Below are 23,900 nucleotides of genomic sequence, written 5' to 3' on the forward strand. Positions count from 1 at the left end.
TCTTAGGTCCATTAGTCATGGTGATAAAACAAACCCATATTTGTGCGTCTGTGGTTTAAGCTGGGATAAAGCTGAGGATTGTACTGTAATTAGATCAATGTTAGTGCTTTGTGAAAATTCTGAGTCAAAAGGTTATATTCAGAGCAATAGATGGTTTCTAGCAGTTACGTCCATACAGCAGGTATAGCTACAGGCGTACAGGTGTGATACTTGTGTGTGCTGCAGTTGCCATTTAAGGAAAGTGAACGGCTTGTCATTGTGACAGCACACCACAGCACACGGCCAAATGTCATGTCTGTTTTTAAACCATCACCAAAGTGAACAGTAGGCAGCTTTAAGCGCCCGGGGAGCAGTGTGTGGGGACGGTCCCCTGCTCACAGTGGTCAGTGGTAACCTGGCAGCTGGTGGACTCGGACCTGAAGCCTTCCGGACCAAAGTCCGCTTCCTTAACCAGTAAGCCACCGCTGCCTTGACAGTCATTCATGTTATATTTTATTTCTTGTCCTCTGGTCCTGCTGGTCAATATATTAATAGGTGTGTTGTGTGTTCAGACCTAAACCCAGTAGCTGCTGCCACTGTTCTTCAGTATTGTTTATACACATTGCATCACATTAATGCCTGATTATGAAGTAATGCAGGTCTCAGTGAGCTGTGAGTGTCTCGTTTTGATGAGCTTGGTTGTTTGTTTGTTTTTTTTAATACTGCATTATTGATTTACTTATTTATTAGCCTGGATCATAGAAATGATCAAGGTTTTCAGTTTTGGTGAATGACTTAAACTTGCCTTGAGTATAAAATGCTCAATCTAAAATAATTAGAATATTATGATGTCAAGTTTACTGCCTCCTGCAAATAAATCCATTCATGTACGAGACTTACTGTTACTATTGACAAATGCTTACAAATTATTTGAGTAAATATGGGTTAAAGGTGTAAAGGTGTACATTGTACCCCTGTGTTACAATGACAATAAAGGCTGTTTTATTCTATTATAAAGGTTAGAATGAATTTGCAAGATCTGAGGCTCTCTGTATGCTTCCCTTTTCCTAGGTTTGTTGTTCTGTTGACAAAGAGCAAATAGGCTTTAAAAAAAAAAAAAGAGGTTATATATATATATGTATTTCATGGAAAGATATTAATCTTTTGACCCTTTTTTTAAAAAAAAAGATTGCAATTAGACCTGTGTCTTTTCTTCTAAACATTGGAGGTGAGGGTGTCATGTGGTCTTTCCCTGATAATTTGCTTTCTAAAAATGTCCATTTTATAACGCTTCAGACATTGTTGAGACACTAGGGAAGGCAGAGACAGTGACATTTGTTCAATTTATTTTCGAGAACGAAACCCCCTACCACGCACACACACACACACACATTTACCACAGACCCCTAACTGTTGCCCATCAGTACTGACTCACTGGTATTCAACCTTCATCTATATATGTATGTATGTTAATATACAGGTCATCTTTCATCGTTGACATCTTTCATTTTACCTTTTAACTTTCTGCACAGTAAGGAGTTTCATATTGCTATTTTGTTGAATGAATCAAAGTGTTGCTGATCTAAACAACATGCAGACTCTGACTCTGATGTGTTAAAAGACTGTCTCATTTGGGCTTCTTGCTTTCCCTCAGTGTTTGTATGTGAGTCGTCAACTTCAGAGGAACCACTATCAGTATGAGTGATGTGTGCATCAGTCACAAACTGTCACTGTACAGCAGCAGAGTCTTTTCACAGTAATCTGGGTAAGCAGGGCTACCAGTCACTGTTGTGGTTTGGAAGAAGTGAACCAGAGCAGGGGCTCAACACTTCTCTGTAATTTGTGGGTGAAAAAGCGTGGGGCCTGTTTTTATGCTAGTGACTGTCAGCAACAGAATGTGAATTATTACAATGGGAGTGTCAGGTTAAGCTGTGTTTGGAAAGTGTGTCAACCTCACTTGTTGGTTTTCAGAGGGTCTGATGTTTCCTGATGCTTATCACTGCATAAAACCTTAAAATGCAGCCACTGCATCATATAATTGAGCGGAACATAAATAAATTATGTTGAACACTATTGGGTATGTTGTCGAAAAGTGAAATATTTTAACCTTTTCTTTTTGAATAACTACATTTGTCAGTGGACCTATCCTCCTTTTCCGGTCGGTCTGTATCGGGAGACAGTTCCATGAAACCCCCAGACTCTGTGCTCTATGACTCTGTGCTCTATGTCATTGTCTCGCTGGGAAAAAAAATCCCCTTTTATGACAAGGGTTTTTTTAAAAATATAATCTTTGCATAGATATATTGGCTGGTATCAGGCTTGTATAATTAACTGTTGTGTGCTAATGATTTTTGTTTAGAGAAAATTCAGCACAAAGGTCTGCTACAGTCAGTCCTACTTGCAAATACTGGGCCAAATGTGTGAGTGCACCTTGATTGTCCATACACAATACAATTGTTGTTGTTGTTGCTGCTGCGCCAAATTGTAATGCTGTTTACGGATTAGAATATGCTATATTTATGTACTTTTAATCAGTACAATGAAAGACATTCATTTAAGCAAACTCTAAGATGTAATTTTACTCTACTGCTCTCGTTTCTAGTTTAGCAGCATGTATAAAAAAATTGAGGCTTCGTAGTTTTCTTTACCACAATCTTGATGCTTCCATGCTAATGCAGCACATGCTGCAGTCATTTTTTTTTAAATCTCCTGGTCTGTGGAACGGTGCAAGTTAATGTGTTATTATATATAAAAAATTATTATTATTATTATTATTATTATTATTATTATTATTATTATTACTCTTGTATTTTTGTAATGCCCTTGTAATGGCCAACAGCTAGACACAGTTGTGAACTTTAACACCGTGACTGGAGAGTTAACCTTTCAAGTTAATGTCATGTTATAAAGTAAGTTTCTTTTTCCAGGAAAAAAGACCTGAAGACATGGAGAACAAAACCCTACTTTGACTAAGTACAATACATCTTTCCATCCCCCCATCCCCTTTATGAATGTGTTTTGCAGATGAAAGTGCTCATAACACAGGCAACACCACAGCAAACTCTATAAAGCAAAGACTCACAATAATATGGGTCACTCTTTATTTTATTACACTTTTAATTAACTTGACCAGGTTTAATTTCTCAGATTGCTTACAAATACAATTACACAACAGAGGGTATTTTTGCCAGATCCTTTTCTCTCTGCTTATTTGTGGAGCATGTCTTTGGTAAAAGGTCTGGATGAAAGTGAAGACCCGCTCTAGATGATGCTATCACCATCCCTTCAATCAATGCACTATAATTGAAATCAGACAGACAGAATCAATATCTAACACTTAGCAACCTGTACATAAATGGAGTAATTTGGTTCTGCTTGTGCTTAGTGCCACTCCTTGTCAATTAGACAGAGGCCATATTTCTGTCAATATTTCACGTCTGTGAGCAATATATAAACTTGTTTACCCACTCTAGTTCCTAAATTACATTGCGAGTGAAAAGCATGACCCTTAATCCAACTGATTAATACTTATAAATAAAAAAAAGAATAATTACATCCAAAACACAGCATTGTAAAAGGCAATATTTCTGCAATTTAAAATTCATTACCATTGTTTATATTTGGTTGGGAAATAAGGGGGACAGACCAACAAAGAGTTTTAGACTTTGACAGAGGTGTACGTACAAAGGTAATCTGAGGAACTACAGTAATACATCATTCTAAGTCTGCTAAATGCTGGTAGGTAACCTTCAGTGGTTTGGGAAACACAGGCAAGCTTATTCTCATCTATGGTTTCAGTAGTATCATTACAAGATCGACTGACTTAAACTGTGAACATACAACGTTTTCATTCACTAACGTAGCTGTACACTTTTTACAAGGGCTATGCCTCCTCTTCCACCTATCATAGCAAACGAAACTTGCAATCCACCTGCCTAGTGAAGAATAGTGAAGATTCGTATTAATAAAACAAACAACATATGTCAAAGCAAAATTTTACGATAGAAAAACAAACAACATATGTCAAAGCAAAATTTACGATAAAACAAAATAATACCCCCTGCAACAATCTTTAAAAAGAAAATGAAAAAAATTATATTTTTAACCTAGACTATCTGATTGACGCAAAAGAAAATTTCACACAATACGGTAATTAGACACTTAGAGGGCAATCCCCTCTTTGCTTACCTATCGATGACTATGACTATGGTGACTAAATATGACGAATGACAAATGAGTTATTCGCTGAAATGCTTTTTTAAAATTTTTTTTTTTAATAACTTAAAATATAAGTGAATACCAACATTTAATCTTTTAGATTCAAAATATTCAAACTCGGCTGCTATACTGTTTAACTCTCAGGTACCTTAGTGTGTGTGGCATTTAGTAAAACACACCAAAATGTCGCTACTGTGGCCAGTTAGTTCTCTGCTGTTATCGTAACGAACCTAAGCTCGGCTTAAAAATAGGCTGTATATAAGAACCGGACATATTCCATGAAGACTGGAAGACCAGATAAATTGAGCTACGTTATTTAAGATGTCAAATCTTAATGGCCAAGATTGTGAGTATGGGGTGTCCAATGCAATATGAGATTAATTTTATACATTATGATCCAATTTTTTAGAATAATAGAAAAATAATTTCAACAAGAAATGGAACACCTTAGCTGATACAGAACAAAAATGTCCAAGAGAAGCCTGGTTGAATGTGAGCCAATCTCCCATTATGCTTTATTTTCTACTTTTTGCTAAACAGACTTCTAGACAAATATATCAATACATGATTAAATCATTACACACCCAAATGACATGTTGGTCGACAGCATAAATCGAGTTAAAAGGTAGCCTCATTTTACCACCAACTGTCACTGGATGGGAGTCAGTTCAGTAATGGGTATGTCCACTTCTTATACGCTGTCTATGGCTCTAAGACTCTAATTACTAAAAATGAAAGGTCTGCTACATTAGGTAATGACAAGGGCATTGGGCATCTGTTAGTAACAAGAAACTTTACTTTTTAAAATTTGTACTAAGGGAAATGATGCATTACTGAAAGAAAGATGGAATCTCAACGTCTACCTTAAATACATTCAGAAACAAGAAACTGTGTCGTTGTCTTGTGCTGGTTTTTACAACAGTCCGTTTTCAATCAGCCATGTTAGGAAAATGTTTCTCCTTCTGGTAACAGCACAATGTACGATTTTTTTTCAATGTATTTTTCCGTGACATCAATGCAAATTAATCATATAAATGTCTACATCTAGTCATATGTATTTCTTAACGTTATTTACAGTGTCCATTCTGAACGGAGACATTCCCAAACTTTTTAAAAGCAGTGACAGGAACAACACAAATAAATACAGCAGCATCATACACCAAGTTTCCATGCTTTGAGAATAAAATAACAGATCTCTGGTTATTCTAATTTACAGCTGTTAGAGTAGCAGTACGAGGAAAATAATCCCATTTACTGACTTATTTTGCTGAATAGGTTATTTGGTCAATTTTGCCAAATAATTGAAATAAATAGGGAGTACTCTCAAAATTAAGAGATTGGGTTTTTTTTTTATACCACCAGCACGCAATCCTGTACTGGCTAGTGTAGCCTTTTTACTCTGAAGCCTTAATACAACACTCATTCAAAGCAAACACCTCTTTATCCTGGCCATTATTAAGGTTATGATCCAATTCCCTCCTGGAGGTAAGGGCTTGTCAACAGTTAGCTTTAGCTAAGTGCCTCTTTATATTTGAGTGGGATTTAAAAGTTACACAATTTTAAAGATAATAAAAACACAAGGCCAACACTCACACTCTTCTACACGGAAACATTATATGCATCTACCTCTGGTACAAGTTGAACAAATAGACCACTGCTGAAGAAAAGAAACACTACAATGCATAACGCATCATACAACTTCAGTGTCTAGTACAGAGCAATAGATCAAGTCATGCCACTGGGATGTTGTTTTCTGCCTGTGACGTAAAAGTATTCAGGGGTATGAAATGGTGTGCAGCCCAGAGGATTACAATAGGTGAAGGGAATTTGCGTCACATGTCATTATTCACATTCTGTTAATAATAGGTTGCTGTTGGTCATTTACAAAACGTGTCGGATGTATCACACACTTTCACACAAATCTTAAATCAGTCAAAGTAAGTCTACCACTGTTGTCTTCAGGATGGGATGGACAGTTGGGATGAAACTGGAAAAGTGGTCAGGCATGACTTGTTGGTGGCTCCAGTGTTTCAGTTCATCTGTTCAAAGAATTTGTAGGTAGGATTTTCATAGCCATGGTTTTGCATCTTGTTAAGCTGTCGCTCCTCTGGCGTTAGCATGGGGTCAACCTGCTGCGAGACACACAGGGGCAGAAATGATTACACAGACAAGGTTTTAAACAAGCACACTGTCCCTGCGCAATAAACATAGTATCTAACATAAAACAGTAAAGTACATTCTTATGTTTTATATTTTTATATTTTAATATTTCTCATCAGGCACCGATTTATGTTTATGCATCTACCCTGTAATAAATCACACTTAAAACTGTAATAACTTTCAGCCTTAATATAAAGATACACATTTGCTAGAAGTAAAAGGATAAAATGAGGTGATACTGCTTATGTAATTGATGGTACAAAAATGTATACTTCCCTCCCGTTTCCCCCATTATATTTCAAACTCACTGACATAAAGGTGTCAAATAGTGACACATTTCGTAGCAGGAGACAAAAGTAAAAAAAAACCCAACACCGACTAGTGCACATACTTGTTTATTCCATGTGGTAGCAGTGAACTGACTAATACGGTTAAAGACCAGGGTGTGCAAATATGCATTTAAAAGGTCACTTTTACAAGTGACAGAGTGAGGAGTAATGACAGTAGTCTACTGACGTCAGGGGATCGCTCACTCAAGGAGCTCTAGTCTATCGAGCTTAGAGAGTCTCTTTGAATAGTATGTGGGTGTTAAGGCAGATAACCACATGTGCGTGGAATAGATAAAAATCTCAATTTACAAACTGAGTAGTGTGTGCGTATGTCCAATAACTTTTGATTCCTGGTATAGTTTCTACAAGGTTCTGCTCTCTCCCCTTCACTCATTTCCTGTTTATGCTACTTTCTCTCTCTCGTCAAAGTAAAATGCCAAAAAAAAAAAAAATTAACCAAACTCTCATCAAATGGCAACTATTTAAGAATACTTGATCACTTTTAAAGTAACTTTAGTTTTTCTGCGTGTCACTCTGCTGGTAAGAGATCACGGTAGTTGTGGAGGAATCATTATCAGATGTAAGTTGCTGTTATTTTGCAATCTCAGTACTGTAAAATCCACATAGAAACTAAAGTCCTTAGTCAGCCACTTCTTGTGATTATTGGTAATCTTTTGTCAGATGGTAGCTAGCGATAAAAAACAAACAAACAATAACCTAAATGTTTACAAAATTATTACGTCTCAAAACTTTTAATTTTTATTTTTATTGATACCTGAAGGCTACCTCCTACGCTCTAGGTCAGTGGTTCTCAATTATTTTCTGTCATGTCCCCCCCCCCCCATTATTAAGTAGGTCTTGAGTCGTACCTCTACGATGCCATGGCTGATGGTGCCGTAGGGCTTCCTGCGCACTAGCAGCAGGCTGATTACCATCACCATAGCGATTGCCACAGCCACCACCAGTAAGCCTACCATGGCACCACGGTTAAATGTCTCCAAGGCATCAGGCTGCTGTGGAGAAGAAATGAAAAGAAGAACGAAATTAATGAATTTTATATTTCGGTATGAAACCTTTTTTACTTAATTTCCCCGGTGTGGGATGAATAAAGTCTTATCTTTTGTTATTTTGATTTAACATTGAGTTCTTCAAGCAAACAACATGTTTACTTTCAGCCCTTACCAGTTCATCTCGCGCAATCTCAGGAGGCTTGTTGATGACCTGCTTAAGTTCTGCTGAGGTGTTGATCTAAGGAAATGGAAATCAAAATGACGATATTTATCAAGCCCCATTTACTTTGACGCTGTTCAGTTGGATTAATGTATGAGTAAATAAGAATAAGAATAGATTGAATACAATTTCCAACTTGAAATGTTTTCAATAAAATAAAAACAGGGGACACCGTGGATGAGTTGAGAGGATTTAAGTGAAATATGATGTAATGCTGCATACATTTATCTTAATCTTTGTAATAACAAATGCATTAACTATGCAAGATTCTTTTTTACCTTTTCCTCATATTCATAGGTTGGTCCCCTCTCAGATGTGTTATAATCGTATTCATCAGCTGAATACACTGTTAAGGGAGTCAAAAAATGTTGTAAGCAATAACAAAATATTAACAGAATGTAATTAGAAAACGAATGTGTAACCGATGATTAAGACCTGCCTTACCTTTCTTATTAGACTGTGGCTCTGGTGAGACAAACAGTTAAAAAGTGCAGAAGGTTAATATGTAGACACGTTTTCAAGGCTTTCGTGTGCAGTCAACAAGAAAAGAAAAGACTTTGAATCTGATGTCATTTAAAATATGCACATGCATTAAAATATTAAAATTATGATATGCACATCTAACACCCGTCCTCAGTAAAAAAAAAAATACTGTCACAGTTTTTTAAATTTTTTTTAAATGATGAATGTTACAGAAGTAAAAAATGAAGTATCCATTTTTTATTATTTGTCTGGTATGAAAATGACAAGATTAGAGTCTTAAACCAAGTCGTAACATTATGAGAAATGAGAGTTGTAGGTGTATGAGAATAAAGTCGCAAGCTTACAGGAGCACGGTTGACAAAAATACAATCATAAATGAATGAGACCAAAGTTGTGCAGTGTTCTGTTAAGGATGATGATTTTTGGCAGTATGATCTATTGCATGTACTTATGTCTGGATACTTTAAACTATACCTCACTGGAGATGTATCGTGAAGTTGATGAGAACATAAAGGGTGGTTTCAAATCTGTTGTGGCTGCTCTCAGATTTACTTTTGGAGGGTTGATATTTCACCCTGTCATAGCCCAACCTTATTGGTCGCTGGACTGATGCCACCAGTTTAAAGCTGCACAGACAATATTTTATAGGAGGAGGTGTTTTTATTTTTTAGAAAAAATAAATATATCTGGACTTTTTTACACAACCTTTGGAAGATGCTGGAATAAATAGCAATTCACACTATTAAGGAGCTTATAAACCATAAAATACTGCTGTATGCTTGTTTGTATATGTGATGTGCGGGGGTGTACCGATGCGTGGAGGATAAGGCCTGTTCTGGAAAACTCTCTCTTCTTCCTCCTCGTCATCCTTCTCCTCCTCACTCTCAGCAGGCAGGAGCTCCTCTGTAGTGCGAGTCTCGGAGAAGGAGGTGGTCATGAGCTCACTGATGTCTCCTCGTTCCGCCTTCACCAACTCCTCTGCAGGTCGTACGTTAGAAGAGACCAAGCTGAGTCATCGATACCCAGACATTACACTTTTGAAATGATCACTGCGCGTTCATCTTACGGATGTCATCGTGCAGCTCCTCAGCCAAAGCAGGATCTCTGTACAGCAGTGCGAGACTCTGGTTCATCCTTTCCTCAATCACATGGAGATGTGTGTAGACCTGGTAATCATACCAAAGATTCTGTCGGTTGTGTTGCCCTGGTATCTGGTAGCTTCCCTGAAGCTGTGAGACTGTTGAACACCAGTGGACCCCTGTAACACCCCCCCCCTTCCCCACATTGACTCTGCCAACACCCCTCCCCCCACAACCACCACACAAACAGAAAATATGTGGTGGCCTGTACATTGTTTCGCAACTATTGTCCCCCCCATATGTTGCTCTGGCAAGTGTTGTTTTTCTTGTTCTTGTCTTTCACTCTTGCACAGTCGTCACTTACTCTTCTTCGCTGCACTATGCCGAACTCTTCCCCTCTGTCACTTGTACTCGATCCGGGACCAGGGAAACTAATTTCGTTCATCCATGTCTAACATGGGTTGCAATGACAATGAAGAACCTTGAGTCCTTAAGTCCTGGTATCTTAAATGTCAGCATATACTAGTAGCTGTTTTACCTCCGTGAGTTAAGCTCTTTCTAACTTCTCTTTAGGTCATACTAACTCTTCAGCACTAAATGGTTCACAGTCAATAGAAAGGAGCTTTCCACACCACAAAAGCACAGCAACTGTGCAAAAAGCATTTCAAACACTCACCTGGAACTTCATCTGCTCTGCTTTCTGGGGGTCAACAGTTACAATGTGCTGGTAGTGCCTGAGTGTGTGTCTGTGGTCCTTCTGCTCTACAGCCAGATATCGCTTCAGTGCCTGCAGCACGCGCTCCGGCTAGAAAACAAAGGCGAAGAACTGTCTAACTGTCTCAGGAAAATTCATCTCGTAGTCGTATCATTTACTGTATGTGCTGACCTGAGGGGGGTCAGACTTCACAGCAGTCAAGTAGTTCTCAAGAGTCAAGCGGCGGTTGTTGTTGAGAATAGCCTGCACTCTGGCGAGATGAGTCTCCACCAGCCTCTGCCTCTCACCTGCGACCTGCTCCTCTAGTGTCTGCAGCACTGACTGAAAGTGCTGGTGGAGGAAAGGTAGTAAAGCAGGTGCAAGGATGCTGTTAATTTTTTTTTTTACAAATTCCCAAGTTTCAATGACAAAGTGAGGCAGGAATGACAAATTCACCTCATTCAGGGCTTGTCTTTCTGATTTTGGTAGATTCTTTGACTCGTTGTCAGCTTCTGCCCATTCCTTCATGATCTGACAGTTAGACACACAATCAGTTAGAAACTTAGAAATTTTCACACTCAAGGAATGTGGACTACGCATAATTCTAACAGACTACTAGAGGTATATGATGGCATTTTCAGCTGCAGGGGTGCAGCCGTCCGTCTGTCTGTATTGTTTTTCTGTTCTTGCATGTTCTAGCAGGTGGAAACTCTGTTCTTTTAGGTTTAAAAATGTACGTTTTATATACAGTACCAAAACTTATTATTTTCTGTGATTAGCGCAAGCATAGCATTTCAGTGTTGTTTTCAAGCTCACCGCAACGATTATGAAATTGCTTTACAAAACAGAACATGTTGTTACAGGCAACATCTCGCACCAATGATGCAATATGTTGTAAAATGAATAAATAATGTTATCTACTGGTAAATGTTTCTGAGACAGGTCAGGACATGTAAAACCACTGGTAAAGATTGGGTGAAAATTAAAGTGGCCTGCCAGCAACATTATTTTTGTAGTAGGTGACTGTGGTCTCCAAAAAAAGTTGGACAGAAACTGTTGTGACAGGCTGCATGCATGCAAACACTCAGATGCACAGTGAGATAAACGCTAAATAAAAAATTAAAAAAAGCACTTCCGAGTTAGATGAACAAAAATAGTGCTTTAGAATATCTTGCTGCAACTTCAGATGTATACCTTGATGCAAGTCAAGGTAATAAACTTGAGTATATTAATAAATATGATGTTCATGCTGGCCATTACTATTTTCAGTTTATAATGTAAACATTTTATTTATTCCCAATTTTTTTGCTATTATTAATTTGTACGAGCATCACTTTCATGTTCTTTCAGAACACATGGCAGAAAAATGTGCTAAGCTAACTAACTGCCTGTTAGATAAAGATTGACCCATGACCCTGCTTGTGTGCCTGTCAAATTCACCTCATTGATGCGCTTCATTCTGCGCTCCTCCAGGTCCGTTTTGGCACGGAGGAAGTTGGCATGCTCAGTGTCATCTACTGGCTTCTCAAAATAAACATCAACACCATCAGTGGGCCGGGTTGTAGTTACTGGTTGAAAGCAGAAAACAGAGGATGTTGGTGTTGTAAACAAAAAGACATTTAAAAATGCTACAGTGGAAAATGAGAGAGAGAAAAAAGGGTTTAAACAGTCATTTTATATCCCACAACAGAAGGAGGGAAAATTTACATTGTGTTGTATAACCAACCAGAGAAATAATTACTTGGTTGTGTTAGCTGATTCAATCAGATTCTAAAGAATTATTAAAAAATATAAGAATGTTACCGAAAGGCTACACTATTATTTTATTCTTGTGCCTTACATACTTTACCTAATACAGTTTTGATTGAAAATGGATTGAGAGCAAAAACCAAATGTCAAGGGATTATGGAAACATGTGTGAATTGTATTGAACTGACCCTAGCATGTCATGAGAGGTGAGGAAGGTTACGAAATCAAAACGCTGACCTTTTTTATAACAACGTTACATAATTTAAAATTCTAATCATTATTGGTTTTAAACAGAACAGTAGCTTGACTTTATGTTTTGGACCAAAGTGTGACCCACATCATCGGCATCACAGCATGTATAAAATAGTCACAAAACAAACATTGTTAAAATATAATAAATAGTATAACACTGTATTCTTGTCTTTTAGACTGATATTTAAAGTCTCTCAGGCAACCATGGTGCTCCACTACTGCATCTCGGTGAGCATGCAGTATTTAAACAGTACATATTATCATCTATTATTCAAAGGCACCAAGCTGTACCTATGGTTCAGAAGTGTCTCAAGTCACCAAACTAAAAAAAAACAACCTTTTTTTAGACTACTGCGTCTCTTCAAATGTCCTGACAAGATGGAGGCTAAATCAAATTCTGTGTTTGATACCTGACTGAAATGGTTAAAGCTTATAGTTTCAGGATTGGCTTTCTCTCCTTCTGCCACATGACCAGTTGTCTCATTATTTTTATCTGACCTTCGTTTTGTTTGCTACTGGATGTGTTTAATAGTTTACTATGTAAAAACACTGCAGGGATGACAGGGAAATAAAGGAACACTCACAGCTCTCTCCCTTGATCAGAGGAGATGAGGTTGTTGGTTTGTGGCTTTTCTCATAGTCAAAAGAGTCCAAATAGTCTGGGGTCTGGTACGGACCTGAATCAATGGGGTATTCATACTCTTCTGGATCTTTCACAGCTATTGCCTCCTCTTCCTCCTCATCCTCGTCTGCTTCGTCTTCATCAGCTACTCCATCGTCTTCCTCCTCTTCTTCCTCTTGTTCCACTACTTCCACTACATCATCTTCCTCCATGTCAGCCTCATCAATGTCTGTGTCAGGAGAGGGGCTGGGAGTTGTTGCCACGACTTTAGTTCTGTGTAGAAAAAGCGTGGAGAGTCATTACTTTGGTGACTCACTCCTATTCAAGGCCGGTCAATTTGATCAAGCGGAACATCCGGGGAACATACAAAGAATTGTCTTTTCCACTGGTCTGGGAAGTAAATGTCTGAACTACAGCAGGGACTTCTTTCTCCTCTGTGTCTACTTTACTGCTGGGGCTCCCTCGACCTGGGCAGCACACATACTCCACACCGCGGAAGTGGTCGCCACAGGGCAGCAGCATGCCATAGCTGTGGAGCTCCAGATTCTCTGCAGTGCATTCATGCAAACAGAGAAGTAAAAAAAAAAAACACACAGATATTTAAAAAAAACCACTGTAATACAGGGTTCCCTCTGCCTGTGAATTATCCAGTCGTCATTGACCAGTTACTGACACAGCAGACGGCAGTTTCCTCACCTCTTTAGCTATGTTGTGCCAGTACACATAACTCTCACAAGCATCCATCTGCTCCTGGTGAAGGAAGCGGCATCGGTCAGGAACCAGCAGGGCCTCGCTTACGTACTCGCCCTCTGCCATAAGACAGAAAATACGAGAGCGAGGTTGTTCAGTTTCTCCACAATTTACAAAATAAAACAATGACAGGTAGTTTAGATTAGTGATAACAAAAGAATTAAGTCTCTGTTAAATTCCAATACAATAATTACCAACTAGATTAAATTTAAACATTCATTATACACAAGTTTCTTTGCTTATTCAAAATTCTGCCAGTCACACTGCAAAATCACAGCTCACAGGAACACGAGGAGAGATTTTTACACCCCCAGTGTGACACAAATCATAAAATCATTTCTCCAGCAGTTTCATTAAAGCAGTTTCACGACTCCAACACATTTCTAGTAGGTGTCTGCACTCATCTTTTGTTGTCCAATATTCACCCCTAGTGGCTTGTTGCAGAATAACAGTATCTAACAAGTCTGTTACCAAATGTGTAGAGGTGTGGATGAAGAGAAGAAATATATGAATAAAACCACCACAAATTGGTGTTATATATAGAGAGAGATATTTAATTTTGAAAATATAAATACATTTAAATTACTTTCCTTAGGATCTTTTTTAGTGTTTAGTAAATTGGTGTTATATATACATACATACTTGTTATACATACTTTTTACAAAATGATTATTTGTCATATCCACTTCGTAATTCTTCCAGCTTTTTTCCTGACATTTCATCTGAGATTACCTTTTGTCTCATGTGGTGTCTCTTGTTGTGTTTCACTGGCTATATGTTTCCTTAATTCGCAAAATGTAATAAAGATATAATCCCCGCCTCCTCCATAAACACGAAAACTCCCATCTCTACCAATTTCTCTGTGCTGACGCTGCATCGTTGTTTTTTCTCAGATTCCTACAATGCTTAGTGAATGTAAGGTGCGTTGTAGTGGGAGGGTCCTATTCAGACTACCCAGGATTTCGGCACTGAAAAATTTCTCGAAAAATATGAAATGTGCCAGAAAGACCTTTGTTCTCGTTCTTTTCACCTTGTGAAAATGTACATATTTTTAGCCTTGTGGTGGAGTATGTAGCCCTTATTCTCCTTTTTGACTTGAAACATTTCAGGGAAAGTCAGTAGCTTGTTCTTACCCAGACAGCGGTAGGGGAGGACTATATATGGATGTGTCTGGCAGTGTCCCCAACTTTTCTTGCACCAGGCACGGATGGTGATGGGTCTTTTTGACTCCTCTATGTGAGAGATTGAAAGTGTCGGGTACACCTGTACAGACGGAGGACATGCAGAGAAAAGAGAGACGCAAAAACAGATGTGTGAATGATGTGAATGGACAAATCCCATTTTGAAATGACCATATTTGAGACCATATCTCCAGACATACAGATATAGAAAGATAAACCTTCTGGTTACCGTTGAGAGTCAGCAGAGCTGGACAAACAGATTAAGTGAAATATAATTAAATTTTACATATTGTCCATTAGCTTTGTTGATTTCCCTTTGTATTCTTTTTTTATTTACTTTAACCATTAAAGTTAGGATTTTGAAGTTGCTGCTCTCCGGACATATTGATCCAGACTGATGTTGATAAAAGCCTACTACCTCCTGACAGTAGGACAGGATTTCACTGGGCTCTTTGAAGCAGCCCTGTCGGCCCTGAGGGTCTGGTTCCCACTGTCCAGTCTGTAGGTTCATATGCAGGAGCTGTCGTCCACAGTACATGGCAATCTGTGGCTCCGGCACCTCCGGCCCTGGGCCGTTCACCTCGGCCATGACCAGAGCCTGGGGAGAGGGAGGGGAAGAGAGAAACAGAGAGGGAGGGGAAGAGAGAAACAGAGAGGGAGGGGAAGAGAGAAACAGAGAGGGAGGGGAAGAGAGAAACAGAGAGGGAGGGGAAGAGAGAAACAGAGAGGGAGGGGAAGAGAGAAACAGAGAGGGAGGGGAAGAGAGAAACAGAGAGGGAGGTGAAGTGGAATCGATGCAAACAGAGTGGCAGATATTATTGTGTGTTTGAAGCTGATCTAGGGAGGGTAAACCACAGATAATTCCTAAATGCACTTTAAGCACTATCAGACATTAGACTGAGAGTGAAGCCAGAGTGAGAGGAAGATCGAAGCTCAAAAGCAAGGAGGCAGAAGGACGAGCGAGCTAATGCACAGGAGACTTTGGAGCTGCAGGCTTTAAAATAAGATCCGTAAAAATGACTTTAGGAGATGATGGTATATACAGTATCACTTGATGCTATTCTTATATACTATATCTTATAGTGTTGTTGTACAATTCAAGTTTTTAATCTAATTAATATCAAAGGTTAGGGAGCTGTGGATTAATCATGGTTAATCATAATGTAATTGTGATTAATTCCGATTGCAATTATTCATACATCATCATGATTAAAGAACAAAAATGTTTTTTTTTTTGCAGTATATTGCTGTGCCAAAAAAACAAAACAAATAACAGCAGGTACATGTTTATGTTTCAAACCCCTTTTAATTTGTGACATCCAAATGACGGGATTGATAGTAAGCATAAATATCAAGAAATTATAAAAAACTATAACTCAAGATCTAGCTTCACAGAGTTGGTGCGTTTTAGTCATTTAGTAATGTAATAATTAGTAATATACATCTTGATGGTGTTGCTATTAAAAACTTTATTCAAACTTCTTTCCTCAACCACACAGCGTGGAGTCCAGTGATTCCCAACCGAGGCACATTAGTGTGCTGTGAGAGATAATCAAGTTTTCCCAATTTTACTTTTAATTTGTCTGAAAACAATCACCTATTTACTGAAAATTGCCTTTTTTGTCCGTTACAGTGAACAACTAAATACTCTTCCACTGGGTGGCAGCAGATAGCAGAAGAACTAACAACAACAAAAAACTGACTTTGAAAAAGAACATTGTCTGTATCTTTATTAAATCCCTTTGAATATGCCAATGCTGTGTTCAACTAAATAGGCCTAGGTTTCACAAAGTATTGGCTACTAAAGGGAAAAACATCTTTGAATCAGTGGTAGACCAGTCACGTCATTAACAATAATCTGTACAGTTTCAGATTACAGATGCAGACGATGTTTCTATTCAAACAACAAAGATGAATGTACCCTATCATGACCCCCATATGGATGAGTCTTAAATGAATACAGTTAATTTAATCTATAATAAAGATACACAGAAAACTCACTCTCGTAGACTGTTTCAATATTTAAATATATTTGTGAAAACTAAAACATGTTCGGACAGCTCTCTCCAACAGCTTTGAAGTTTTATCATTATATCTTTGTCAGCTGTTGAGCTGTGTTATGTTTTATTTAATCAGGTTTTTCAACCCTTAAAAAAAACAAACAATAGAATTGTTGGTGCTTTGCAACTGCTTTGACTTAGCTCCATTTATTTATTTTGGTTTTCTAAAACTGAAAAGTGGATTTCAGTCCCTAGTTGATGCACATCTTTTGATAGATTTCTCTGACGGAAACAGCACTTGTGGAAGTTTCAAGACTTAAGTGGAGGATATTTTGGAAAATATATTTATCATAAAAAATGTATCATAAAAATGTTTTTTCATTTAACACTGATCTTTCTGACTTACTCTCGTTCTAAACACATTAAATGTTTATAAAGTAGTCCTCCATCCCCCACACAACCTTCCTCCAACATCCTTCTAGAATGTTATTGATCATGAGCTCTGTTGCCCCTGTCTGGGGAGGCCCCGGGGGACCCCACACAGAGGAACAAACAGCAGCCAGGGCTTGGAGTCAGGTGTTAATACAAGCTCATTGACCGACAGAGCACTTCACTACATTAACACACAGCTCAGAGCCCAGGGAGAACAAAGGAAGGAGAGGGGTCAGGTAGAACGGAGGGAAACAGTTCTATAAAAAGCATCAACAAACAAGGCCTGAGTCTACCTGAGGAGACAAAACAGACTTTTATTACCCTGAAAGCATGACAGAAGTTCACCGTCAACAATCAGCTGAAGGGACCAAGTATATCCTGTTCCATTAGATGTCTGAGTCATCTCTGGTAATAAAAACAAGCTGTTTTTCAAGGACAATAACTCTTCTTGTTTAGTTAACAAGAACTTTGCTGAATACTTAAAGATACACCGATTAGAAATTTACAACACCTAGTGGTGATGCTACATATTGTCCTATTTCTGCTTAAAAAGTCATATATTTTTGCAAAAACATTATACATTAGACATTATATAGATATTATCCAAAATTGCTCAAGGGTGTTCCATTCAGTAACTGTTGGTGCAATTCTTGCAAGTCAATTGTAGTTATTGCAGAGCACAACTGTGAACAGTGTAGATTTACTATTGTCAGGAAATATTCCCAGTATGAAAACAGAAGATTCCATGGCAGGTACGTCTCCAAACGTGTTTAATTTTCTTTGCTAATATCAAGCTAACACATGTGCCGTTATGTCCAGGGTCTAACCCTGACAGTCTTCAAAATGGCCCCCTCAACCCTGGAGCCTATACAGTATGTATATCTCATATCCTTTCATGTGAGTGACACTGAGCCAATTAGAGGGAAGATGGCCGAAGGGAGAAACTGCAGAGAGGAAAGATATGAGCAATGACACCTGATCAAAGAGAAGCCCTTCTCTTCGGGCCAATCAGCTCTCAAGTGTTTGAAGTACTAATTAAAATTCATACAGGGTGAATTAAATACAGAAAAAAAAAAAACTCTTTTGAGTCTACAATAAATATGAGTCTTTGTTTTGTAATTCAGCTAAAAGGATTTGGTGTTTCTGCACGTCTTAGCAGTTTTCTCTTAAAGATTACACCACAGCTTTTCATTACTGCTGACCACTTACCAAAGCATACCAGACTGGAGATTTATGAATAGATTTTTCCCCCTGACACTGCCTGTGTTTTTTAATCAATCAATTAAAGCCTTAGAATGTTGTTCAAGACAAGTCATTTATCACCATAAAAAAAAAAATCACATGTGAGGCCATGGGCTGTAAATCACTGGGTGGTTTTTTATTTTGTTGTGATAGTTGTACATGTTGGATTTTTCTTTGTATAACTCATATGGATTTCCTCCCCGACTGGGGATTTGCACCGATGGAAAAAAGTTACAGTCGTCGACAGCAATGTTGAACAAATGGCATTTGTAACAATATCGATATATAAAATGTAGATGTTTTTAAAGTGGTTCAGTAATGAAAGCTGAATTAATTAAATATTTTACACAGTTTAATATCAAATTAGAGACAGTATAAAAGTCACCTTTATTTGCACATTTTGACTTAATAGACTTTTTCCCATTAAATTAAGGTTATCCTCCTCTAAACCCACATAACACAGGTATACAGTATATATAGAGTCAGTATTATATAGAACTCATATTAACAATACAAGTGAAAATCCAACACCAGATTTAACCTTTATAAGGTTGATGATTAATAAGCCCTTTCCTTTTTTGAAACAGTATTCTTCTGTAAAGTGATCCCACTTTGCAGCCAATTGTGAAGCTTCACCTGTCAGCACCCTGGCTTCTTACCCGTGATTGATGATCCCTCTCAAACAAGTTTCAAGTCCTTGCGAGTTCACATATACCACACAATCCACCGAGTAGAAACAGAAGATATGGAAAGCTATTAATATTTAAACTCCAAACAAGCACGGAGCCGTATGATTTATTACAGCGAGTGAGTGGAACCGACAGATCCCAGACCATTCGTTCTTGAACTCGGTAGGAAATGTGGAGTTCGAGGGGAAAACAAACTGCTTGTGTTAGTTATCGACAGCGCTGACCTAGGGTTTTCTGATTGGTTAAGTGTATTGTTGGACATGCGGGGAAAACACTGCTGAAGCGGCTGAACAAGCTGCTGAGCTAATGTCTAAATAGATATATCTCCTGGACTCAGGGAAGGTCAGTGCCACACAGAAGAAAAAAAGACTTCCGGATATTTGAGAAGATAACCTGGCAGCTCCCCCTGCTCCTGCTCTCTCATTCTGCCTGCTCTCCACTACTGCACTTGCAGAAAATCAATGCTGAGCGACTGCAACTGTATCGCCACGTTCTTCCAGCAATCAATAGCAGTCCATCAGGAGCCTCGGGCACTGACCTTAAGCAAGGCAAGGCCGCACACCCAATCACCGGCCTGATCTAGGACCAGATTAGATCTCCCTCCTGTGATAACTTCCTAATAAGAAAACCCACTTTAGGATGCAGAGCCTGTTTCACCATGGCAACAGATTAAAGATGTTGTTGATTAAAAATGTTGTTGGAGAATAATCACGTCTTTATCACAAATACTTTACAGAAACATTACTTAAAAAAGGACGTCACAAAACCTCAGTCAGTTCTGCTGTGTGAATCCCACACACTGCCTTAACATGTGCTTAATTATACACTGTGGTGTTTAGCAGCAACACGACGCGTCATCCCTGTGACTCAGTCCCTGCTCTTCCTTACTGAAACAGAAGAAGGCTCTGGTGAACAGAGAACACAATCTGTGGGCTGTACTTTGTAGTACTTGTCATGAGTGTGACAAAGAGTGATAAATATAGTGATAAATAAACGCTGACTCAGGGAATCTGTTTGTGCAGGTACAGGGATTTAGGGAAACATCAGGCAAGACTGAGCTTGAACCTGAGACGAGTCTGATTTCATTCCAACGAATGTAGCTGTTTTTGTTATCGTTCTGTTTATAGGCTCACGTTTGGTCACATGAAAGTGTAATTGCAGTATCACTTCTACAGTTACTCCGGTTCATCTGTGACTGCGAGGCAGTCGGCCACACAGGACGACACTGACGTCCAACCTGAAGCTTGGCCAAAACAACACAGAACAAATTATAATGTTTTGAAAATCAAGTGATCCAAAAAGATGAGCAGCAGCAGCAGTAGGAAGTAGTATAGCAGTATATTGGTACAATATTTCTTCATTTGTGCCACATTGCGGAAAATGCACTGGTAATTTCACTTCCTCAGTTCAATAAAAAATAACAGTTTACAGCATTTCAGTGATGTTCATTTGAGGAAATACATGTGATGTGGGGGAGAGGAAGGTGGACGGAAGTCTGGAGGTCTGTGTGATACACAGTCTGCAAGAACTGAGAAGTTTAGTAAGCTTTGTTGATTCATTGTCTCATTGTTCTACCAGGGCCAGGAAAGTGAGGACCTACTGTATAATAGCATGGCTCTCAGGTCTGCAAAAAATGTTAGGAAAAAATAACTTTTCTCTCTGTGCAGCAAGCAGCTTTCGACTGGTTGTGGACTGTATGATCCATGGTTCTCAGTAAATCACTGAATATAGTACCTGCAGTTATTATGACTCCAACACTTTTCACAGCTAAGGTTACAATTTTGTGTCATTATGTAAAATGCTTTGAATACCCAACGTAGCAACATCCACTCTGCGCTGATATAGCAAACAATAATCTTTAACAAGTACACGTATAGGCCCGGTATTCAAACTTATAATTAGCCTTTCCTCACCGCTGTATATAAATCATTTCCCTTCTTTTGATTTCATTTACTTTGGCTTATAAATTTTTGCTGCAATTTATCTGAACTGATGCAGTCCAAGATCTGGAAATGTCAGCCACTTCAAAAAGACAGGGATGAGGCACATTCATCCAGCTCACAGACGGCAAACATCCCTGACTGGTCTGCAGACTACAGTGTGTTTTCCATGTCCCAGTGAGAGAACACTGTAACATCTCTGCACGGAGAAAGCTGCAGGACAAGGGTGTTCAGAGGAGGCTGAGGGGAGTGCTGTTCAGCCGTGTCTACACATCAGGCCCTGGTGCTGATGAGGCTGAACAGACTGACAACCCAGAAGCCCGGCTGCTCCCTGCTGCAGAGAACACTGCATCATTAATAAAGACCCGGTGAAATCAAGCAAAACATGTAGAGACTTGGACAGATTTAAGCCTTTTTTTTCCATCTCTGCTAACGTTCTATTTTTTTCTCAGTTGGGTTTCTTCAACATTTGCTGCATACTGACAGCACTGCCTAATTTTACAGTCACATGCACCTCCACGGTCTCCATAGCAATAAGTATCAGAGTGAAACAAAGTGATCCCACAGAAACGAGAACTCTGTGTGCACTGGACCAGAGGGCGGTAACAACTGCTGGAGATATAACAGCAGCTTCACAGACAGTCACAGTCTAGTGTGGAGTGCCAACAGTGCCAGCCTGTCTGTTACACTCTTTTCTCATATACCTGCCTGTCTGACAGAGCTGAGTTGGGTCAGGATGGTGCACATACACGCTCCCACCGTCTTTTGCTCCCTATTCTGATTAAATTTTCAGCACCTGATGTTGCAGGATGACTTCATCCTCTCTCATGATGCAATATCATGGCCCTGGCAGGCATACTAAAGCTGCAGGGGCGGAAGGGAGGAGCCCACCCATCATTTATCACCTCGTACAAGTGGCTGCCAGACTGTGCACTCTGCTCTGTAAAACGACCGGAGAGCTTTTGTGTTAGTTTACTGCACAATAAGTGCACAGACGTGTTGTCAGAAAACTTGATGAATTGAATTCTAATGAGTTCATCTGTGAGAGCTGGCGATGGTAAACAGGATAGTGCAGTATGTTTTAGTCAAAAACACGCAGCAGAAACTCCCCTTGACATTCAAGGGGGAGTTTATGGGTTGATAAAGTCATTTCTGTGACTATGGGAATCTAAAGTATGTGTGTTACAATAACACAATTTAAAATTTTACTACTGTTTTAATCTGTAAGGAAACGTATGCATTTATTCTGTCTGTGAAACCCAGTGACTAACACGGGACACAGGAGCAGTGGGTTTGACTTTGTACCGGCTGACTTTGGATTTGTACCGGCAATCCTTTGATTACAAAGACTCATAAGTTAACCACTTGGCTGATGGGTTTCTGCAAGTCCCTCTTTGGTAGATAGGACAAGTGTCGAGCACTGCCCCCCCCCCACCCCCCCAACAAAATCAGAAATCCTCTGAATGTTATTTAACACACGATGAGAATACAATTACAAATTGTGTTGTGGGGGGAAAAAAAGAAAATAATTATATTTTCCTTTAAAGGTATCCTCCCTGCAATAACCCTGCACTGTCTGGTGGTAGGAGGTGGGCATTATACCGTGGGCAGCCCAAATATATAGATACAATTAGAAAGATTGCAGATTCCAGATTGGGCTTTTACATCTTTATATTAATTAAAGAAAATAAGACATTCAAATATGCCCAGAAGAAAAAAAGAAAAAATAAGCATTGAGTGAAGGTCAGTGGAATTACTGGGGCTACAGCATGGCTTAGGGCAGTACTGACTTACTTTGAGTAAGAAGAAAAGCTTTGTGTTTTGTTGGAAATTCACAGCTGTTTTCTATCAAATGGACCATATACTGAGGAAATTATTCATTGACAAATTTAATAATAAATTCGGTGAAGTGAAAACCTGAGCAGGATTGCAGCTGATTAATTATACCTCTGACTGACTAATTGTCATTACTCATGTAACGTGCACACCCATTTACACACACACACTTTATGGACATGTCTTTGTGCTCCAGTGTGGCACAGATGGATGGATGGTGGGTGTCTTCCTCCCTCACCTCTCATCCTCTCAAACATGAGCACTTCTGTCGCTCGTCCCCATCCCTCCTCCCGCCCCCCCTCCCTCCCTCCCTCCCTCCCTGCCTCCCTCCCTCCCCAGGTCATTGCTAAATGGGCAGATAGATTTGGAAGCATTCATCACTGTAATCATACTGCTTAATTATTCATAGGCTCCATCAAGCCTTTTCCTGGTGTGGCATGTAGTTATTAGAGAGTAACATTAGTCTGCCAGGGTCTTGAGATGCAGAAGGGACACGGCGGATGAGGCAGGGTAGCCAGGTACACCCACGTTTTTCATTACACAGCCTTGACAAATGGCTAATTGAAGCCATTCATTTTCTATTCATCAGACGTGAACGAGCAGGCAAAAAATATTGTTCTGCGTTTCACACATTGTGTCTTTAGCTCCTCACAGTTGACCAATCGTGGTTGCGAGGTTAGTCGTGGAGTGCTTAAGTGAAGACTTAATTTCAGACGTATCAAATATAAGTCTGGCTTCATCAATCCAGACTCCAGATCAGACTATTCCAGCCCCCAGCTGGGCACACTGGGAGCAGATGGCCCACTAATCACCAGGGTTCAGCTAGGTCTTAAAGAGTGGCCAAAACCAGTTCCAAAAATATTTGATTTAGTTTCAAGAAAAGCTTGAAATAGAGTCCACGTCAGATGGCATCATGGTAAGAAACTCTACAGATCCTGAGGCGAGCATCGGCAACCATTTCATGATTGGTTTACTCAGCACGCTTCTTTTTGAACAGACAAAGGAGGAATAGCTTCTCTTTTACAAAGCTTTCAT

General features: G+C 39.2%; 1 protein-coding gene across 3 annotated transcripts in view; it reads right to left on the reverse strand.

Moving 5' to 3' along the window:
- Positions 1–4,253: 4,253 nt before the first annotated feature.
- aplp1 (amyloid beta (A4) precursor-like protein 1) overlaps positions 4,254–23,900 on the reverse strand; it is a 30,522-nt gene continuing 10,875 nt past the window's right edge. The window contains exons 2-17 of one of the 3 annotated variants that reach the window (XM_025061845.1): positions 15,145–15,324; positions 14,679–14,808; positions 13,492–13,604; positions 13,163–13,356; positions 12,851–13,068; positions 11,613–11,740; positions 10,629–10,703; positions 10,365–10,523; positions 10,155–10,283; positions 9,466–9,565; positions 9,210–9,377; positions 8,361–8,381; positions 8,195–8,262; positions 7,869–7,934; positions 7,556–7,699; positions 4,254–6,329 (exon numbers count right to left, since the gene is read on the reverse strand). In XM_025061845.1, the coding sequence (XP_024917613.1) occupies positions 6,228–6,329; positions 7,556–7,699; positions 7,869–7,934; positions 8,195–8,262; positions 8,361–8,381; positions 9,210–9,377; positions 9,466–9,565; positions 10,155–10,283; positions 10,365–10,523; positions 10,629–10,703; positions 11,613–11,740; positions 12,851–13,068; positions 13,163–13,356; positions 13,492–13,604; positions 14,679–14,808; positions 15,145–15,324 (1,995 nt within the window). In that variant the 3' untranslated portion in view covers positions 4,254–6,227. Of the gene's footprint in view, positions 6,330–7,555; positions 7,700–7,868; positions 7,935–8,194; positions 8,263–8,360; positions 8,382–9,209; positions 9,378–9,465; positions 9,566–10,154; positions 10,284–10,364; positions 10,524–10,628; positions 10,704–11,612; positions 11,741–12,757; positions 13,069–13,162; positions 13,357–13,491; positions 13,605–14,678; positions 14,809–15,144; positions 15,325–23,900 lie in introns of all 3 variants that reach the window. The other 2 variants (XM_025061844.1, XM_008323536.3) reach the window with 2 other exon arrangements.

Source organism: Cynoglossus semilaevis, chromosome 13 (assembly GCF_000523025.1).
Source record: "Cynoglossus semilaevis isolate Cse_v1.0 chromosome 13, Cse_v1.0, whole genome shotgun sequence".
NCBI classification, from domain to species: Eukaryota; Metazoa; Chordata; class Actinopteri; order Pleuronectiformes; family Cynoglossidae; genus Cynoglossus; species Cynoglossus semilaevis.